This window comes from Leptodactylus fuscus, chromosome 10 (genome assembly GCF_031893055.1).
Source record: "Leptodactylus fuscus isolate aLepFus1 chromosome 10, aLepFus1.hap2, whole genome shotgun sequence".
Lineage (NCBI taxonomy): Eukaryota > Metazoa > Chordata > Amphibia > Anura > Leptodactylidae > Leptodactylus > Leptodactylus fuscus.
This window is the reverse complement of record NC_134274.1, coordinates 69,195,777-69,214,770: the sequence shown is the minus strand read 5'-3', so window position 1 is coordinate 69,214,770 and position 18,994 is coordinate 69,195,777. Positions and strand designations below refer to the sequence as shown.

Here is an 18,994-nt window from a genome sequence, read left to right as displayed (position 1 = left end):
ATTCAATATGTTTTTGGAGCAATGAAACCAGAATACCATAATAAAGGTGTTGCTTAACAAAAACACACTTAGCACCTAGCCACAGGATAAGTGGAAAAAATATAAGATCCTTCTAAGGTCTCCGAAGAATAAAGAGAATGGGCGACCCCAAGTTCCCTGTGTTAACGGAATGTAATACTTGGCTATCTCAATCATTTCCATAGAAGTGAATATGTGGCGGTCACAAATATGCTTTGTGACCTCATGATTTGGGTCCCGGCAACCAGACCCCCAATGATCCTACATTTATCATGCATTTCTTTAAATGTTTTACTCTTTATACCAACTAAAATAGAAAAAATAATAGAAAAAGCTTTGTAGTAGAAAAAGGGTTAATCAGTTCCCTTCCTGTGAAACTGGTGATTCCCCCAGACTTGACTCACAGACACATTACATGTTTGCAAACAGTTAATGTACAGGATGATGAGCCTGCAGTGCATAGAGCCACAATACCACGCCTGGGGCACAATGCCAGCCAATCAGAGGGAAGAGCTGAGCATTATAAGGCGCAGTCATCTCTGCTGCAGGACAGAAGAGCAGAACCAGCTCCAAGGATAGATAGAGGAAATCTGCAGACACAGCAGCTGCAAGGTGAACAAACTCTTGTCTGAGCCGGTGAGTGTGATTCTAAGGACTGAATGGCAATTTTACAACTCGCTAAACTATTTAATACTCAGCCATAGTAGTAAAATGTGTATTCATGGGGGAGACGGAGGAATGACACTTGGAAATAAGTCTTAAATCAAGTTGTATATATCATATTCTGTCCATAGTAAGGACAATTTATGTTCCATATCACTTCGATAACCTGTCTATATTAATGTTATATTATATTAATGTGCGGTATATTTTCAGGTTTGTTTGTTCATATTCTTTTTTTATCATTCATTTAAAACTTTGATGTAAGATATGAGACCTTATAAACACGTACTTGGAAATTGCTCAAATAGTGGTTACTACTGGAATCGCATGTTCCTTAGACCAGGGGCATGTGAATGTATGAAAAATCAACTGAGTAGCATTAGAAGCAATTTTTCATATGTGATAGGTATGTTTGTGTGTCCGTCTGCTGACTATATGCACTATATCCACTGTGGACCAAGACCATACAGACCAAATATAGGCACATCTGAATTAGTCCTAATAGTGAAGTTGGAGAATTGCAATTGTCCTCTTGGATGTCATAGCAGGTTATGTACAATAGCCTGTGGTCCCCATCCCATTCAGGAACAGTGCCAGTAACAGCAGCCTGCCATCAGATTCACAGAGTAATACCACTGCTGCCTCCAACTGATATCACTGGGGCAAGCACAAGATCCTAAGTGCCAAGATTTACTCCAGTGATACTGCAGGGAACAGAAAGAAAGCATTGCAAGATTCCCACTGATCTCAATGGACACCAGTGACCTTTGAACAGTTCACCATAGCTTTTTGCTCTCATGTTTCAAAAAGTTTTTATGAATGATAAATAATGTATCCTTTATATTATATATACACATTACTTGTGAAACTGACTGTATACATATATATTTGTGATTTTTATTGTAGTCGTCAAAGTCCATACAATAGAAGATGAAGCTTATCCTCGTCTTAGCGTTTGCATCACTCCTTATTACTGGAGTAGATTTGGTAAGTTTTTGCCAGGCCGTTGGTCAGTGACTTATCTCTCCATAACCATTGTTGCACAGTTTTTAATACAAATTTTTCTTTTAGGTTTTACATAAACTTCATAAAATACTAAAGAATGAAGGTAAATATAAGACTATAGTTAAGCTATTAATAATGTTACAACAATTAGGCTTTATAATTATGATTACAACTATTATTATCATTACTATTATTGCTAGTATTAGAATGTTTTTCATATTATCATTTACATATATAGCTTGCACTTTAAGTATGTCAGACATGAAGAGCACTTAGAACAATATAAAAAGTGTGGAAAGGGAACCTGCCTATTGAATATATCACTTAGGGAGTCCAATGTATGGTTTTATTCAGCCTTCTCTTTATAAGTATGCATAGAGGACTACCCACTGGGCTCCTACAACCACATGTTGGCAACTTTTCACCTAACATGGGGTTTTAGAACTGAGATCATACATTAGCATACATGACTTTATATTATTTTAATGTACTGCAGATTCCATTGTTAATTGATCTGATTTTTCTCTACTCAGTATGTACTTGCTTACATGGAGGAACTTGTTCATACTATGGAACATACAGAAAATTGCATAGATGTCTCTGCCCTACGGGATATAGTGGAAGACACTGTGAAATAGGTATTTTCTCTTTGTTAAAAACTAACTATCTGGATATATATTTCTTTTTTTATATCAAACATCAGCTTATGCTCCCATCATATAGCTCGAAGGGACTTGCCAGGACTATTTGGGAACTAAACCACCCACAGATCCTTATGGACTGGTGATTTAGTATTCCATATAGTCCATTGTAATACTACCTTTACATGCAATGAAAAAAGATAACTGTGTACCTACCTGTGTCTAATATTCCTGGTGCTGATATAATTCTTCACTGAAACCTCGGCTTCAGCGTCCACGTGCCAGATCTCAGGTTTATGCTGTGAATGCAAAAAAGTTTTTTTTTTTTTTTAAAAAAAAAACCATCCAGCACACCCAAATCTTCAAAAAAATGATAAAATATAACTTTTACTTCATATAAAGATAAAAATCTTACAGCATGGATCCAGTAGATAAGATCAGAGAGCCTACGCGTTTCGAGACCTACATTCTGGTCTCTTAGGCATAAACAACTGCACAGATGTCCTAGAGGCGAGATCAATGAGACTCATGTCTGGGTGTTTTTGTATTTTTTACTATAGACATAGACAGGGAATATACAATAGGGCTAGTTGGAACACCTAAGGACCTTTAATGGTTAACTGTATGAAATATACCTGATACATTCCCTTTAAAAGAGAATCAGAAAAATCGTCTAGTTTTTAAATCATGTTTTTAAAATAATTTTAAAACTGCCCAATATTTATCTCCCCCGGACAATAAGAGTTGGCCAGTCCCCTGGCTATTGGAGAAAAATAGGGAAAGCCCTTCATGACAGAGCTTTTATAGCCTTTACATATCTTGCATAATTGTACACAGGTTGTATACAGGACACTCCTATATCAACCCTTGTCCACATGGGATTAAAATATAATATGGTTACCAATTACGGTAAGCCACGGTCTAACTCCACAAGAAAGGAACGGATGGCCAAACTGCTGGACCACATGTTACTAAGCCTGCTACTGCACAGGATTATGCAGACAGTTATAGTTAAGTGTGGAGACACGATGGTATATTAGTCTTTAACTAAGCTCTTCTTAGGGGCATATAGTAAAAAAAAAGTAAAAAGATAAAAGTTGTACTGGTTTTAATGTGTAACTATTTTCCTTCTAGACCTGACGGCCAACTGTTACAAAAGCAATGGTTATGATTATAGAGGTACTGCATCACGGACCAGTAGCAATGCCGCATGTCTGCACTGGGATTCTCCACTACTAGCAAATCACCAAGTCAATGCTCAGATGAAGAATGCGTTAAAGCATGGGATAGGGAAGCACAATTACTGCAGGTAACACTATGTTCTGCTAACAGATAATACACCAATATACGACTGTCAGACAATATGTAATAAATGACATTCATTTAATCTTCTCAGGAACCCACACAATGGACTTAAACCTTGGTGTTATTTCAATGGACCAACAGGCATTGCAAGCATGTTCTGCAAGCTCCCCGTGTGTGAAGAGAAGAAAGACCCAGGTGGGTGTATAGAATACTAATGTCACAAGTCTCCTCTTCCTCAGCCACATGGCATTCACCCCAGAGACAATGAAATGAATGCACTAAAGACTTGGAACATTATTCTTTAGGTTCCTCCAAACCTCTGGTGTAGTATTTGTTAAATGAATGGGACGAAGCCATACCCTGCATTGCTGCTACTACATAGACAGCATGCAGGTATATGGACTGATAACTGAAAAGAGGCAATGCGCCATCGGCACTTCAAACAAGTGATCGGTGAGATGCAGAGTCAAAGCCCTACCAAACTGTCTTAATGGCCAATACTAATGATAGACCATCAGTATTGCATTCCTGGAAAACCCCTTTAACTATTGATTAACTATGCAATAAAATGTATTTCTAAGCATATTGCTGTGTTATCTTTTATTTATCTGACTCTTTCTTTATGATTATTCCACAGAACCCACTTGCGGCCTTCGTCAGCACAAATTATATAAAATAGTAGGCGGTACAAACAGTCCTATTGAATCCCACCCATGGATAGCTGCACTTTACCAGATCAATAGGAGAAACAGGAATCAGCAGTTCTTCCAGTGTGGTGCCAGTCTTATTCACCCCTGTTGGGTTGTCACTGCAGCCCATTGCTTTCCAGACAGGTAGGCGATTGTTGGAAGCAAAGTCTTGGAAGTTATGTTTTATTAGTTTACCTCTAAGAAGTTTTAGGTTGACTTGGTGGTGACATGGTTTCAGCAGGGCAGTAGCTTACAGCATGGCAACAAAAACGTACAAGGTTTACATAGAACTTACCAAGCATTAACTGTACTGGGCATGGCAATTCATTGCAAACCATATGAGGTTCAGTTGTCCATCTCTTGACCACATGCCACACTACCACCCATATTTTTAATGCTGACTGACTGCTTCTACTATGCTTGGCAACACATGTAGGATTACAACCTGCTTAAACTATTTTTTTTTTTTTAATCTAGTGACTTTCCTGAGCCCAAGGACTATGCCGTTACTCTTGGAAAATCTCATCTTGATACAGAAAATAAGTACAGGGAACAGAAATTTCTGGTAGAGAAAATAATCCTTCATCAGGACTACAGTGATAAGAGCGGAGCATTGAACAATGATATTGGTAAGAAATTCAAAAGTGGTCTCATGTAATGCTATACTTTACTTATGCATTGAATTGTGGCACTGACCTCAAATTTTCTTGTAGCATTGGTGAAGATTCGTTCAGAGTCAGGACAATGTGCTTCCATGACTGACTATGTGCAGACTGTCTGCTTGCCATCAACTGATCTAAAGTTTTCAGATGGGACACAATGCGAGATTGCTGGCTTTGGAAAAGAGACTTATGGTAAGTGAGTTTATAGTCCAGTGCCATGCACATTGCAATTGTAATGTAGAGAGGTGCATTCTGAAAACCCTGGCAAATGGCTCACCGTATCATAATCTTCTTTTCTGCAGACAGCTATAAGTTCTCTCAAACTCTGAAGTCCGTATCAGTTCAACTCATATCACAAGATGTTTGTCAATCACATGATTACTATGGGAAGCTGATCAATAACAACATGATTTGTGCTGGAGACCCCGAGTGGAAGGTTGATGCTTGCAAGGTAAGATTATGATGATGTATATCCTTAATAGAAGTGTTACTATACCCCCAACATTGTGTTGCCCTAGATTGGTGTGCAACGACTAGACTCAAAAGGGGTATTTCCATATGGGACACTTACACCATATCTGAAGGATATGCCAAAAATATCCATGGGATGCAGCTCCCAACTACACAGCTGTCCCTTATTTTGCAAATATTTAGGATACATCCAGTTGCTATAATCATATTATGGCTGCAAATCATTCTGCATTTGTCTTTGAGCTGTGAGTGTTTACAATAAGGAGCAGTCTGTCACTTCCATTCAGTTTGTTCTTGTACAGTTACTCCTGGCAGAATTACCTATACATAAACAAAACAAACAAACAGCTGAGAAAAGCCCAAGTGACTATAATGTAGGACACACAGGAACACAGTCAGTAAAACTGCTACAGTCTGTGAATAATATCCCATCTATAACCACACAAGCAGCCAGAAATTTGTCCCTCAAATTCCTAAGACTACTTTTTCCTAAAGGAATAGTACAGGTGGATACAATAAACTTTGTAATAAAGAAAGAATAATCTCTCCTTCTCCACTTATTAGGGTGCATTCAGACTATGTAACGCCAGGCGTGTATGAGAGCCGTACACGCCGGCATTACGGCAGACTGCCGAACACTTCCCATTCACTTCAATGGGAGCGCTCGTAACAGCGGCGTTTATGAGCGCTCCCATTGAAGTGAATGGGAAGTGTTCGGCAGTCTGCCGTAATGCCGGCGTGTACGGCTCTCATTCACGCCCAGCGTTACGTAGTGTGAATGCACCCTTAGACTGTTTTCCTACATAAACTCTGTTTCTCATGTCTTGTTATCTTGCTTTTTGTAGGGTGATTCCGGTGGCCCTCTTATCTGTCAGGAAAATGGGAAAATGATGTTGTATGGTATAATAAGTTGGGGGGAAGAATGTGCCAAGAAGAACAGGCCTGGCGTGTACACTCGAGTCACAAACTACATGCAGTGGATACAGGACACTATGGCTGAAGCTGAAAATGTGAGAAGTAATCATATTCCTAAGTAATTCACCGGCTCTATTAACTAGGAAAGCAAACAAAGAAGGGATTCTGAGTTGAGCCGATCTGGTAGAATTGCACAGGCATTTGGAAAGTAGGAATTTTTCAATTTATTTATGTGTCATGAAGGATTAGTGCATATTTTTGTGTTTAGAAGCAGTGTAATAGCTTGTACACAGAGCCATGAGCCAATAGGCGTGGCGTACAGTCAGATATCGGACTAAGGTTTAGTATTTGTCATGATATATACATGGCCATGTGACAAAATCTGGAGGTAAATACAGGCACAAAAGGTTGCTCCAGTGGTTAAATCTGAGATCTATATTCACCATTAGTCTCAGTGAAGACTATGGACACTCACTATTTTCAGTGGCTGCCATATGATGCACATTTACTTCCAGCTTATCACAGGGTGTCCTGTTGGATCTATGTGAGCAGCTTGTCATAGAAAGACTTGGAACCTGAAAAACTTTAAGGCTGGGTACCCAATGGATGTATTCACAGTGGTTTTTCAGCATGTCCGGTTTGTAATGTTAAAGATGAAAGCAGTGGGATACCCACAGCAACTACCAAGGGAATTATCCCACAAAACCACCCCTTTCTGGCCTGATTTTGCCATGAAGATATTCAGACATGCTTCTAATTTTCTATGACAGAAGATTATTTGCGGATCCATCCCTTGTGTCCTTAGCCTTAATAAGGTTTATCTTCTATGCTATTCATGTCTAAAGCACTGACATTGTCTTGTATGACAGTACCAAGCGTCCTCAGGTTGATACATCTAACCAGTGTCTTTAGGATTTACTTGTTTAAATCTTTATACAACCTACATTAGGTCTATGTGCACCTGCCTAACCATTATAAAAAATGGTTGTGAATAACCATCCTTATTAACCACCTATTTTGTTTGCATTAATCCCTTGCTGGTTCCCTAGTTCACTAAATATCAGTGGCTGGACTGGGCTACTTTTAAGGTTTCGGCCATAGAATGAGCGATTCAGTTTGCAAATCAAGTGCATAGATTGGTTGCTTCAAGATCTAATCATTTTGGAAAAAAGAAGTATTGGGTACGTTAAGTTTTACCATGGTCGGTCCCTTTATTCCTATTGTTCGGCCTAAGCTGGCTATACACATTACATTAATGTCATCCAAACCTGCTGAATTTGGCTGGAGCGGCTGGCCACCTAATGTGTTATGGCGGCTCTTGACTCTCCCACAACACTTGCCATAGGAGAGAAGGATCTGGCTGTTTTCTAAGGATGTGTCTGACAGAGATTTATTCCACTCCCTCCAATTCAAAACACATACATGCCCACCCAAGTGTGCATGTGTATAAGGGGAGTAGGAAAGAATAGCTATTTGCTGACAGCTATCTCAGGTGTGTGGCCAACCTTTATCTAATGTGTATGGCTAGCATTCTTGGTAGAATACATTTCAATGAGCTATTTCTTTCGGGCAGCCTAGGAGGTTAATAATGAGGGGGTACATTATTTACCGAACCATGTTTCACTGGGTCCGTGTGGCACAAACACATATGTAACTGGTAAATTATTGTTTGCTATTTATCTGTCAGTTATGCAACTTATTTTATGGTGTATTTATTTTTGTGAATGAAAATGCTGTTTACATGAACGATATGTTATTGGTAAAAGTCAGCAACGCTGAGTGTGTACTCTGAGAAATCGGTTTTACATTGAGACGTGTGGAAGACTTCAAGAGTCTACATAGCTTAGTCTCAGGTGACCTCTAGTGGTGAACCAACACAATTCAGCCTTACTGCCTAAGGGTGAATTCACACTGAGTAAACGCTAGCTTATTCTGAACGTAAAACACGTTCAGAATAAGCGGCGTCTAAAGCAGCTCCATTCATTTCTATGGGAGCGGGGATACGAGCGCTCCCCATAGAAATGAATGGGCTGCTTCTTTCACTCCGTGCAGTCCCATTGAAGTGAATGGGGAGTGCCGGCGTATACGGCAAGCTCTGCTCATGCCGGAGCGTACACGCCGGCACTCCCCATTCACTTCAATGGGACTGCACGGAGTGAAAGAAGCAGCCCATTCATTTCTATGGGGAGCGCTCGTATCCCCGCTCCCATAGAAATGAATGGAGCTGCTTTAGACGCCGCTTATTCTGAACGTGTTTTACGTTCAGAATAAGCTAGCGTTTACTCAGTGTGAATGCACCCTTACAATGATTTCAGGGCTCAGCACGTCACGTTGCTGCTACTGATATTTTATTTATTTCATTGAAGTAATGCCATCTCAGGATGGCAAGAAGTTGGCTCAGATGTTTTGTGAGACTTCTTCACTTAAGATGATGTTTTATTGGGCTGGACCCCTGGACATTTTAATGCTATAGTTTATACATTATTTATTCTATTTTATTGTAATTATTATTTGTATTTTTTAATATGATTGTAATAAACTACTTTCTGCCAGTGAACATGTTTCTTGTACTTGATCGTTGCCACGTAATAGATCCTCTGTAGATTTAGGCCGGAGCCCCACGTAGCGTAAATGCCGTGGCATTTTACAGTATCTGCAAAGTGGATGGAATTCTGGCTAATCCCATTCAGACACAGCGGACATGCTGCAATTTCAAAAACCATTGCGTTTCTGTAAATCACAACTATACCTACGGAAATGCTGGTGCTTTCTGTATAGGTATAATAGAAGAAGAAAGTCTGCAGAGGAAAACTCTGCAAACCTTTTGTGAAAAGCGCTGCAGAAAAAAAACATGATGCGTTTCTGCTGCTGTTTGGCTGAAGCTCGCTATGTGAGGCCTTAGCCTTAGGGTGCATGCACACTACGTAACACCGGGAGTGTATGAGAGCCGTACACGCCGGCATTACAGCAGGGCTGCCGAACACTTCCCATTCACTTCAATGGGAGCGCTCGTAACAGCGGCGTTTACGAGCGCTCCCATTGAAGTGAATGGGAAGTGACCGGAAGCCCTGCTGTAACGCCGGCGTGTACGGCTCTCATACACGCCCGGTGTTACGTAGTGTGCATGCACCCTTAAAGAGTTTTTTTGTATCCTGTGCCTGACTGGGGATCCCATGTTCCACTGAATGGTGCAGCAGACAAGCATGTGCACTGCATCTAAGCTTCATGGGACTACTGGAAAAAGATGAACCCTGTATTCAACTATATTTGTCAGTCCCTTAGATTTGACTAAAGTGATAGTACACACGCACAATGGTTGCACCACTCAGATGGAACCTCCATTCTTATGATCAGACCACACATCAAGCACTTGTCTATCTTGTGGATAGGTGATGAATTGCAATTTTAGGATACCAATACCAGGCAATCTTAAGTGTGCCTTTCTGTCTCCTTTGGCCCTTTTACACAGGGGGTGCATAGAGTGCAGACACATTCAAGTCCAGAAGCCTTAGAGGGCCAATAAGGTGTCTTATCCAAATATGAGAAGACCAGCACTATAAACAGCGCTTTACAGTTAGGGGTATCTGAAGACAACTTCATATTTAATACAACAGAGACTGATTATTTTTTTATTTAATGGAAAATTATAAAAATTAGGGAGGGAGAAAAGAGTTAAGAAAAATATCACCTGAAAAAGGTAGGGCCCCTTCACACGCGCTTCCATTGAAGTGAATGGGATGTGTTTTGAAGTGCTCATGTATACGTGTCTGAATGAGCGGAGCGTAAACTCTGTGTGAAGGGGCCCTTAAATTATTTTATTTGTGCCAAAGAGTCTCTTCTAATTCACAATCGTCCCTATCCCCTTTGTATAGATTCACAAAGTAAAACCAGTTTCATGAGAAGCCAAATGGGGAGACAAAGAAAGAAAGCCCTCAGGAACACCATGCATACAAGGGGAGAACTCACAAACCTCACGTACATGTTGCTGTCTGAAGTAAACCCATTCCTTCAGTTCATGATGTCTGTAAGTGTAAAGTCTGAATAAATCACAGGAACGTATACTGGCATTGTTGTCATTTAGGACACTCACAACTCACAAGTGGATTTAAAGATGTATTCCATATAATATGCTGGATTGGTGTTGTGATCAATTCCCAGGTTATTTCCCACACTGCAGTGCCCCAGACACCACAAGTGAATGGGGTTGTGTTGCAGCACTGGTAAAACATGGATCCTGGTGCCTTCTATCATCATCAAGGATTATCGTTTCTAGAAGTTTCAGCACCCAAAAAGGTTTTAGCCCTCATTTATTTGGATGGAATATTTGGATATGTCAGGATTGCAGGTCAGATTATATGTTAATGAGCAATGGCACTTGAAATACTCTGTAAAACTCGCTCTAGTACAGTTTATTTGTTTTTTGCTGAAAGAGACATTATACTGTGAGTCCTAAAAGGGACAGGATCTAAGGTCACACCTGTGCTTGAGTTTCCGTTCTTCAAGTCCACTTGAGGACCCGAAAAGCAGAAACCTAAAAAGTGGTTGCCTGCGGAAACCCATAGACTATAATGCGGTCCACCAGGTTTCCCCTAGAGAAATACAGAAAGAAAAGTCCTGCAAGCAAGACTTTTTTCAGGCGTAATGGGAGATGGCGTCCCCTAACGAAAAGCAAATGCTCATGTGACCCAGACTTATAGAAGTGCACAATTGTGTAGCTTACAGTATCTGTTGGTGATATAGTATACAAATAAATGTAGATATTATAATACATTTTTATAATAATAATAATAATAATAATAATAATAATAATAATTAAGAACATTGGGGAGATATAGGACCTGTAATGTTGTTCTTGAAATTTTTATTGCATAAATGGAGAAATGTCATTAAAAACAAACAAACAAACAAAAAATTATTGTCATAGAATGTTGAGAAACTATGAATTTACATGTTTTTTTGCTGTAGGGAACAGAGGATGATGTGTAAGGGTGGGTTCACACTACCTTTATTATTCGTCACAGGATGAGAACAACGGACATCAATGACAGTTGCAAACGGAGCCCCTTCTTTCTATCTTATTGTTTACATTAGATCCAAAGGTAACGGACACAAACGGTCGGGGCTCCATCTATGTCCATTACTCTGCTACAGTTAATGCCGTTCCCGTCAACCAATTGTTTGGTTTCCGAAGGTTTTATTGAGAAATGTATGTATATAACTGAAAAATACAGGAAATATCATAGACCTCACACATGCAACAAAAAAGGAATCATACATTACATTGTTTCTGTTTAATGTAGAATATATAGAATATACAGTATATGTAGAATATTAACAGTAACAGTCAAATACTGATACGGGAAAGGGAGAGGGTAGAAGGAAAGAAAACTCTTCAGAAGCCTGCTATGTGGTCTAGGAATATACTGCACACAACAATAAGGACCTGGTGTCTTCTGTAGGTACCCGGTAAGTTCAGAGAAGGGAAATAATGAATCATACACCCCCATGAAGTGGTATTAGGGGAAGGGGACACCAGAGAGGAAAGTCGGGGTTCTCATATTGCATTAACTCCTTCCAGGGCATTTCACTTTGTAACTTTATTGTCCACATGAAAAACAAGGAAACAGGCAGCAATGATGAAAAATGTGGTGAATGCACTGAAAATAAAAAGGCCATTTTTCAAGGTGCTGACTCATTTTCTTATTTTTGTGTGGCTATGGAGATGTTTGGGAACTTGTTTCCTCTAGGTGCTAATGAATACAGTTTCTAAGGTATAGGGAGCACATGCAGCTTACTGTAAGAGGAGCGGTTCGGGAACCACCGCTATACTTTGACCCGGAGGCTGCTCAAACAGCTGATCTGTGGTCACATACCAAGAAGCTATTGAGCTATTCTGTGGATATGTCATCACCATTAAAAAATAAATAAATAATTCTTTGGGGCCAGAAAACCCCTTTAATTTGCACCTTAAAGGGAGTTTTTCACCAGAAGCCAGCATATCAACCCAACCTTGCGGATTGATTTAGGTGACTAATGGTGTTTTCCCCTTGTGAGCCGGGGCATCTGTGACTAAGATAGCGCTTACTTGTCAAAATGCCAATAAGCCTTTTGAGGCACTGAAGGACATACCATTGCTCCAAAGAGGTAGGCGGCAACATCCTCATAGGTAGAAAGAACTAATTTGCATATTGACAAAAACCGTAATATCTCAGCAATGTAGGCACAGAATCACAAGGAGACAACACTGTATGATTCAAGGGATCTTAACCAATCTGCAATGAATGGGTTGATCTGCCGAGTCCTGGTGACAGACTCCTCTCCTGAGAATGACAGAAGTCTGCTACATAGTCACTACATGTATTCTAGTAACCGGGGTAATAGGGTGGACTAGTTTTAGAGATTTCTGTTTGTGCCCACAGGAATATCTCAAAGGTTTTTGTGAGACTATCAATAGCCAGTTTCTACCAGAACTTGAACATGTTAGTACACACATTCTGCTATCATATTTCAGTCATTGTAAATGGGTGTTTTACCCAATGACATCAGTGTAACTGGCAATTAATTCAGATAATGGATCTTTGCCAGGACTGGCAGAGACAGTTCTCATTAATTTCGTACACTATAGTCATTGCAACATGAGAATTCATTTCGTAGACTTTAATACTCAGACATATAAAAAATAAAACTTAAAATGTGCCCGCATCATTTAAGTTTTCGGGATAAACTGCCGTGTGTGCACATGAGGATTACCACTAATTCTGGTCATTGTGTGACTGATTTTTTTTTTTTTAAGGATTTTCTGGAAATAGCAATCCTCTCTGAAGTGAGACTTTATCATGCCTTATATGCCAGAAGACTTCTTATATCCGTCTCTTCCTACTCATTCCTCTCCCTCCCCTTAGACTTTTGTAGACTTGTGACTTGCAGTCCATCTTGTGACAGATACAGCAGTGATTTTCACAGTGAAATTCACTTTAACCAAGAGCAGAAGAAGCAATTCTCTATGAGAAGATATCTTACAAAGTTTCTTGCAATGACGCTAGGTTCACATTAGCATTTGCATTCCCAAAACAGACCCAATGCAAACCCAATCTGCTTAATAAGCGGTTACCTGTGGAAACCCATAGACCTATAGACTATAATGAGGTCTGCCAGGTTTCCACCCGAAAAATGGGGAATTCATAAATGAATAGTACAAGAGCATATATTAAACTCTGTCATATGTCTCATTAATGTAAAGTGATTTGTTCTCCACTAAACAGGTTGAGCAAGGAGAGGAGGAGACACCTACTGCAGCTGACAAGCTCTACTACGCATTGTAATTAATAGAGCTCTTTTAGCTTCACTATTTCTTGTAAAATAATGCTCCATCATTGCACAGAATAATTCCATAAGTCACTTACTATCTGGCAACTGCTCCATCTCATCTGAGTTCAGTATTCCGTTCGGGGAGTACGCTTGGGGACCCCCAAAAGGAATAACGAACGCATTAAAAAGCAGTTAGCAAAGAAACCACACGGACCCCATAGGCTATAATGGGGTCCATGTGTTTTCCGCTCATTGTCGGCATGAACCATGAGGAGAGAAAAGTACTGCAAGCAGCAATTTTTTTCTCCGCATGATTCGTGCAGACACTGCGTGAAAAACACATGGACCCCATTATAGTCTACGGGTCCACGTGGTTTCTTTGCTACCTGCTTTTTTATGCGTTTGGTATTCCATTTGGGGGTCCTAAAGCGGACTCCCCAAATGGAATACCGAACACAGATATGAAATAGGCCTGACATTTAGCAGATCAGAAACACTAAACAAAGGTTTCATGTAGTTAACCAAAAAAGTTGGATAACGGTTGTTAATGGGTTCATTTATTTATTTTTTTCTTTTATTTTCTTTCCAGTTGTTCCTTAGGGTCAGTGGTTGTTAAGGGACTAGCTCTTTTTTTCATGTATATAATATGTTTTGTGATTGGATTTGATAAAAGGAAAAAGAAAGAATATAAGAGTCTGAGTAACTGGAAGGAGGAGGAAAGCAGCTTGATAAGTGTAGAAGCAAAATTCTTTCTCTTAGATACATTCAAAAGTTTCTTATATTTACCTGTCATTTATGCTGGTGGTTTTAGAATTTAAGGTACACTTTAACCCTTTTCTGGCATCCGCTGCACAAAGTAGTGCAAGCAGAAGATTGTAGGGGTCCAAGTAACAAGAGCAGTGCTCCAAGGAGCTGAAGGCCCGCCTCCAAGGCACAAAAGTGATAGACAAAAGTGATATACATAACAAAGGCATGCTGTTTATCACTGTATTATGCTCTATAAAACGGTGGTCAGCCTCATGGCAACCAGACTCAACGCCAAGTTAGAGAAGTTCTGCTCTATGAATCAAGAGGACGATCCCTTGGCAGTGGATGCCCTGTCCATCCCGTGGAGGTTCAGGCTGGTTTACATTTTCCCTCCAATACCCATCATACCCAGGGTACTGATGAAAATAAGACAGGCCCAAGTCCAGGGGATTGCCATAATACCATTCTGGCCCAAAAGGACTTGGTTCGCCCAGCTCATAGGCATGAGTCATGGCGTATACTGGAGGCTTCCCCCTCTCCCAGACCTGTTCACTCAAGGAGGCCAGAGATGCCAGGATCTGAGGAGATTTAACCTGACAGCCTGGAGGTTGACCAGTCTCTATTAAGCCATAGTGGACTGTCAGAGGCCGTCCGGAGAACCATTTCCTGTGCCAGGGCAGATTCCACTAATAGGAACTACCACAGAATTTGGAAGATCTTTAAAACCTGGGGTGTGGACCACGGAATAGGAGTATCCAACCCCCCTGTGGAATCGATTTTGGAGTTCCTCCAGGACGGCCTAGACAAAGGAATGAAGAGGGTCATTAAACTGGGGACAGATCGAGGAATGGACATTAAACTGGGGGCAACTGCATGAGGACATTAAACTGTGGGGCGTAGTTGGAGGGGGACCTGTCTGCCTCTAGTTGACCCCAGTTTACTGTCCACCTCCAATTACCCACTCTGTTCAATGTCACCCTCCAGCTGCCTCAGTTTAATGTCCAATCGTTTATCTGTTCGCAGTTTAATGTCCCCCTCTAGTTTCCGCCAGTTTAAAATGGGGCATGAGGAGAGGGACTTAATACTGTTGGGGAAATTGGAGGGAAACTTTATAATCTGGGGGCATAATGTTAGTGTGACTGTAGGAACATTATAATGTGTAGAGGCACATGGAAAAATGGATGAGAATGGTTGGAGTCAACGTAGAAGTGAGTGGAGCTAAATTTGCCACAGTGCACATTTTGTCCCTCTTTCTGTGTTTTGAAAGTTGGGAGGCATGCGTACAATACAGTACAATATATCACAAAAAAAAATCTCAAAATCACTTGTGTAAGTTACACCGTCTCAAAGTTCTTGCCATATAAATTTACACATTTGAAAAATGAGGCCATGTACATAAGGTACCGTATTTTGCGGACTATAAGGCGCACTGGACTATAAGGCGCATTGCCCATGAGCGCCTTATAGTCCTGCCTAGGTCCATATATAAGGCGCACCGGACTATAAGGCGCAGCGCTGTCCGGTGCGCCTTATATGTGATGGAAAGCGGCGGCACGCCGATTTTGCCGGCGGCCGCTTAACCCCCCCGTGTGCCAGCCGCTTCTATTCATTTCAATGGCACGTTTCCATTGAAATGAATGGAAGCGCTTGGCACGCGAGGAGTTAAAGGGATTCTACCATTAAAAAGTTCTGTCCTCTTGACCATGTTGGAATAGCCTTAAAGGCTATTCGTCTCCTACCTGTTACCATAGCCAGCCGCCGCCTTCTCACCGAGCTGCGTCCGCCCCTTCTGTGTTGTCTTCTTTGGGCCTCATGGATGACACATGCGCAGTCGGCTCTAACAGGCTCTCGCAGCCAGAGCCGACTGCGCATGCGTCATCCATGAGGCCCATAGAAGACAGCACAGAAGTGGAGCACGCAGCTCGGGAAGAAGGCGGCGGCTGGCTATGGTAACAGGTAGGAGACGAATAGCCTTTAAGGCTATTCTGACGTGGTCTGAGGAAAGAACTTATTTTAATGGTAGAATCGTTTGAAGCGGCAGGCAGACTTTGCCGGCGGCTGTCGCTTCCATACATTGCAATGGGAGCGCACTATTCAAATAGTATTTGCGCATCTCTAACTTCAATTGTAAGAAGTTACAATTGAAGTTAGAGATGAACGAATACTATTTGAATAGCGCGCTCCCATTGCAATGTATGGAAGCGGCAGCCGCTTAACTCCTTGTGTGCCGCCGCTTCCATATATAAGGCGCACCGGACTATAAGGCGCACTTACGATTTCTGAGGAAATCGTAGGATTTTATGTGCGCCTTATAGTCCGGAAAATACGGTACTTACACTGTGTAACCCCTAAGCAGTGTTCGGGAAAATACTTTAGAAAGTATTTTAAATACAAAATACTAAATACTACTTCAAAAGTACTTTAAAATACTAAAATACTTGAAAAATTTAAACAAAAAATTTGTTAAAAACAAAAAATGGAACAATTGAACATAGACCAAAAAGCGCAATATATAGGTTTAAAACATCGTTTAATAAAAAACGCAAATAAAAATCTAATCATTTTCTGGGAAAAAAATACAGAATTTTTTTATTTTATTTATTCAACGGTATTGGCAACACTATCCCGATTCCCGAAAAGCGTAAAATGTGCATTCAAAAAACCTAAAAAGATATGTAAAAGAACCTGATTTACAAGTATTTCATACTTTTTTTTAAAAAACAACAAGTAAATAACATGTTAAAAACGTAGATATTGTTCATTTTTGTCATTAATAAATTAACAAGTTAACGCAGTGTGGGCGAGATTCTCGTCATTTCTTGTGAATCTCGGGACACATATTTTTCTTGTTTTAAAAAAGGATATTAATTTTGTTTTTTATATAATTATATTTAATTTTTAATTGGCATTTTAATTTTTAATAGTGTGGTAAAAAATAAATTGTCCAAAAAAATAAAGTAAAAGGAAAAGGCTTTTATCACTTTCAACTCACGCACCCCTAAACCGTACATCCAGTTTTAAAAATTTGCTTCGGGGTTGGGGATTGTAAAATAAAAACCAAACCATGATGTAATAACTTACACTTCAGTGCTTAAGGAAGCTGGACATTAGGGGCAACACGGTGGCTAAGGGGTTAGCACTGCAACCTTGCAGCACTGGGGTTCTGGGTTCAAATCCTACCAGGAACAACATCTGCAAGGAGTTTGTATGTTCTCCCTGTGTTTGTGTGGATTTCCTCCCTTTCTACAAAAGACATACTAGTAGGATAAAAAGAAATTGTACATTGTGATCCCTATGTGGATTTTTTATGTGAAAAAAAAAAAGTTGGATGTTGAGTTTATTTGACCCGTGATGAACTTGTTTGGACAGGCCTTACAGTAAGCATTAAACACTTTTTGTCCTGCCCCTGCCACTTCGGATTTTGTCTTGTTAGGGGGCGTTCACACTACCGTCGGTGTCCGACAGGTAGTGTCCGCTCCTAGTGTCCACTCAAAATCTGTCACGGACATTAGGAGCGGACACTAGCTGTGTCCGTGACACCTGTCATTCATTTCAATGGGCATCGGGTGCGTTCTTTTGCACTCCGTGCCCGTCCTTCCCTGTCCGCAAGTGAAGATGTCCGACTTCTCAAGCGGACAGAAAAACCCTGCATGCATGACAGCCGCTTTATATGCCAACACTCCAGGCTCTGCCTACTAGTCCGTATCCATTTCATATTTCCCACATGAGGCTTCACCCATACAAGTTTCAAATAGATCGTTTCTGAGGAAGGTCTAAGGACCAAAACGTCAAAAGATTTATTTACGGATCTAGTTTATTGTCAATACTACTTTGCATTGTGTCAATGACGTTAACAATCCTGTTAAAATAAAATCACAATTTTTTTTTTTTCACGTTAACCCCTAAGTGTGTGCAACAAAATTACTTCTTGTATTCCGCTCTAGATTAGGCCCAAATGAATGGGCCTAGTCCGGAGGGATTGTCTTGACGTGAACGCCACGGTGGTTTCCGCGTTAAGATAGGGAAGGTCGTTTCTTTTTTCCACTAGGAAATAAAGAAATGCCCGGCTCCCATTGAATTCAATGGGTGGCGTTTTTTTAACCGCGGATTCCGTATCAAAATCCGGTCCAAAAAACTACGTGTGAACTAGCCCTTAAGGACACAGCCCATCTATAATTTGTATTGATGTATCATATTATTTGGCCCATCTTTTTTTTAAAAACTGGGCATGCCCTTTAATCTTATCAAGGTGCTAGCACCAGCGCTGTGGGCCTTCAAATTGCTGATCAGCAGGGTCGCGGTTGTCAGACCCCCACTGATCTTTAATGGAGGAGGTCACCAATAAGAAAAGAGCTGCACATCCCCTTTAATGTAGACTTAAAGCCACAAGGTGCGAATTCAATTTGTGGGGGGGCAACGCAGGAGACATCTTTGTGAACCTTCTACTAAAAGCGCCCTCTACAGGCAGAGTGTCACACCGAACAATCATTGGGTGTACACCCGAAGACTGTCGCTACATTGGCAAACGCCTCATGTCACGTATATCACACCCGGAAATTGCGTTTTGCAG

At 40.6% G+C, this 18,994-nt stretch overlaps 1 protein-coding gene across 1 annotated transcript in view; it reads left to right on the top strand.

Moving 5' to 3' along the window:
* The first annotated feature begins 575 nt into the window (after positions 1-575).
* Positions 576-18,994, top strand: part of PLAU (plasminogen activator, urokinase) — a 420,354-nt gene continuing 401,935 nt past the window's right edge. Inside the window, exons 1-12 of the mRNA XM_075257786.1 lie at positions 576-654; positions 1,588-1,668; positions 1,753-1,789; positions 2,220-2,324; positions 3,462-3,636; positions 3,724-3,827; positions 4,270-4,465; positions 4,799-4,950; positions 5,035-5,175; positions 5,286-5,434; positions 6,300-6,464; positions 10,242-10,512. Of these exons, the coding sequence (XP_075113887.1) occupies positions 1,612-1,668; positions 1,753-1,789; positions 2,220-2,324; positions 3,462-3,636; positions 3,724-3,827; positions 4,270-4,465; positions 4,799-4,950; positions 5,035-5,175; positions 5,286-5,434; positions 6,300-6,464; positions 10,242-10,268 (1,308 nt within the window). The 5' untranslated portion in view covers positions 576-654; positions 1,588-1,611 and the 3' untranslated portion in view covers positions 10,269-10,512. The remainder of the gene's footprint in view (positions 655-1,587; positions 1,669-1,752; positions 1,790-2,219; positions 2,325-3,461; positions 3,637-3,723; positions 3,828-4,269; positions 4,466-4,798; positions 4,951-5,034; positions 5,176-5,285; positions 5,435-6,299; positions 6,465-10,241; positions 10,513-18,994) is intronic.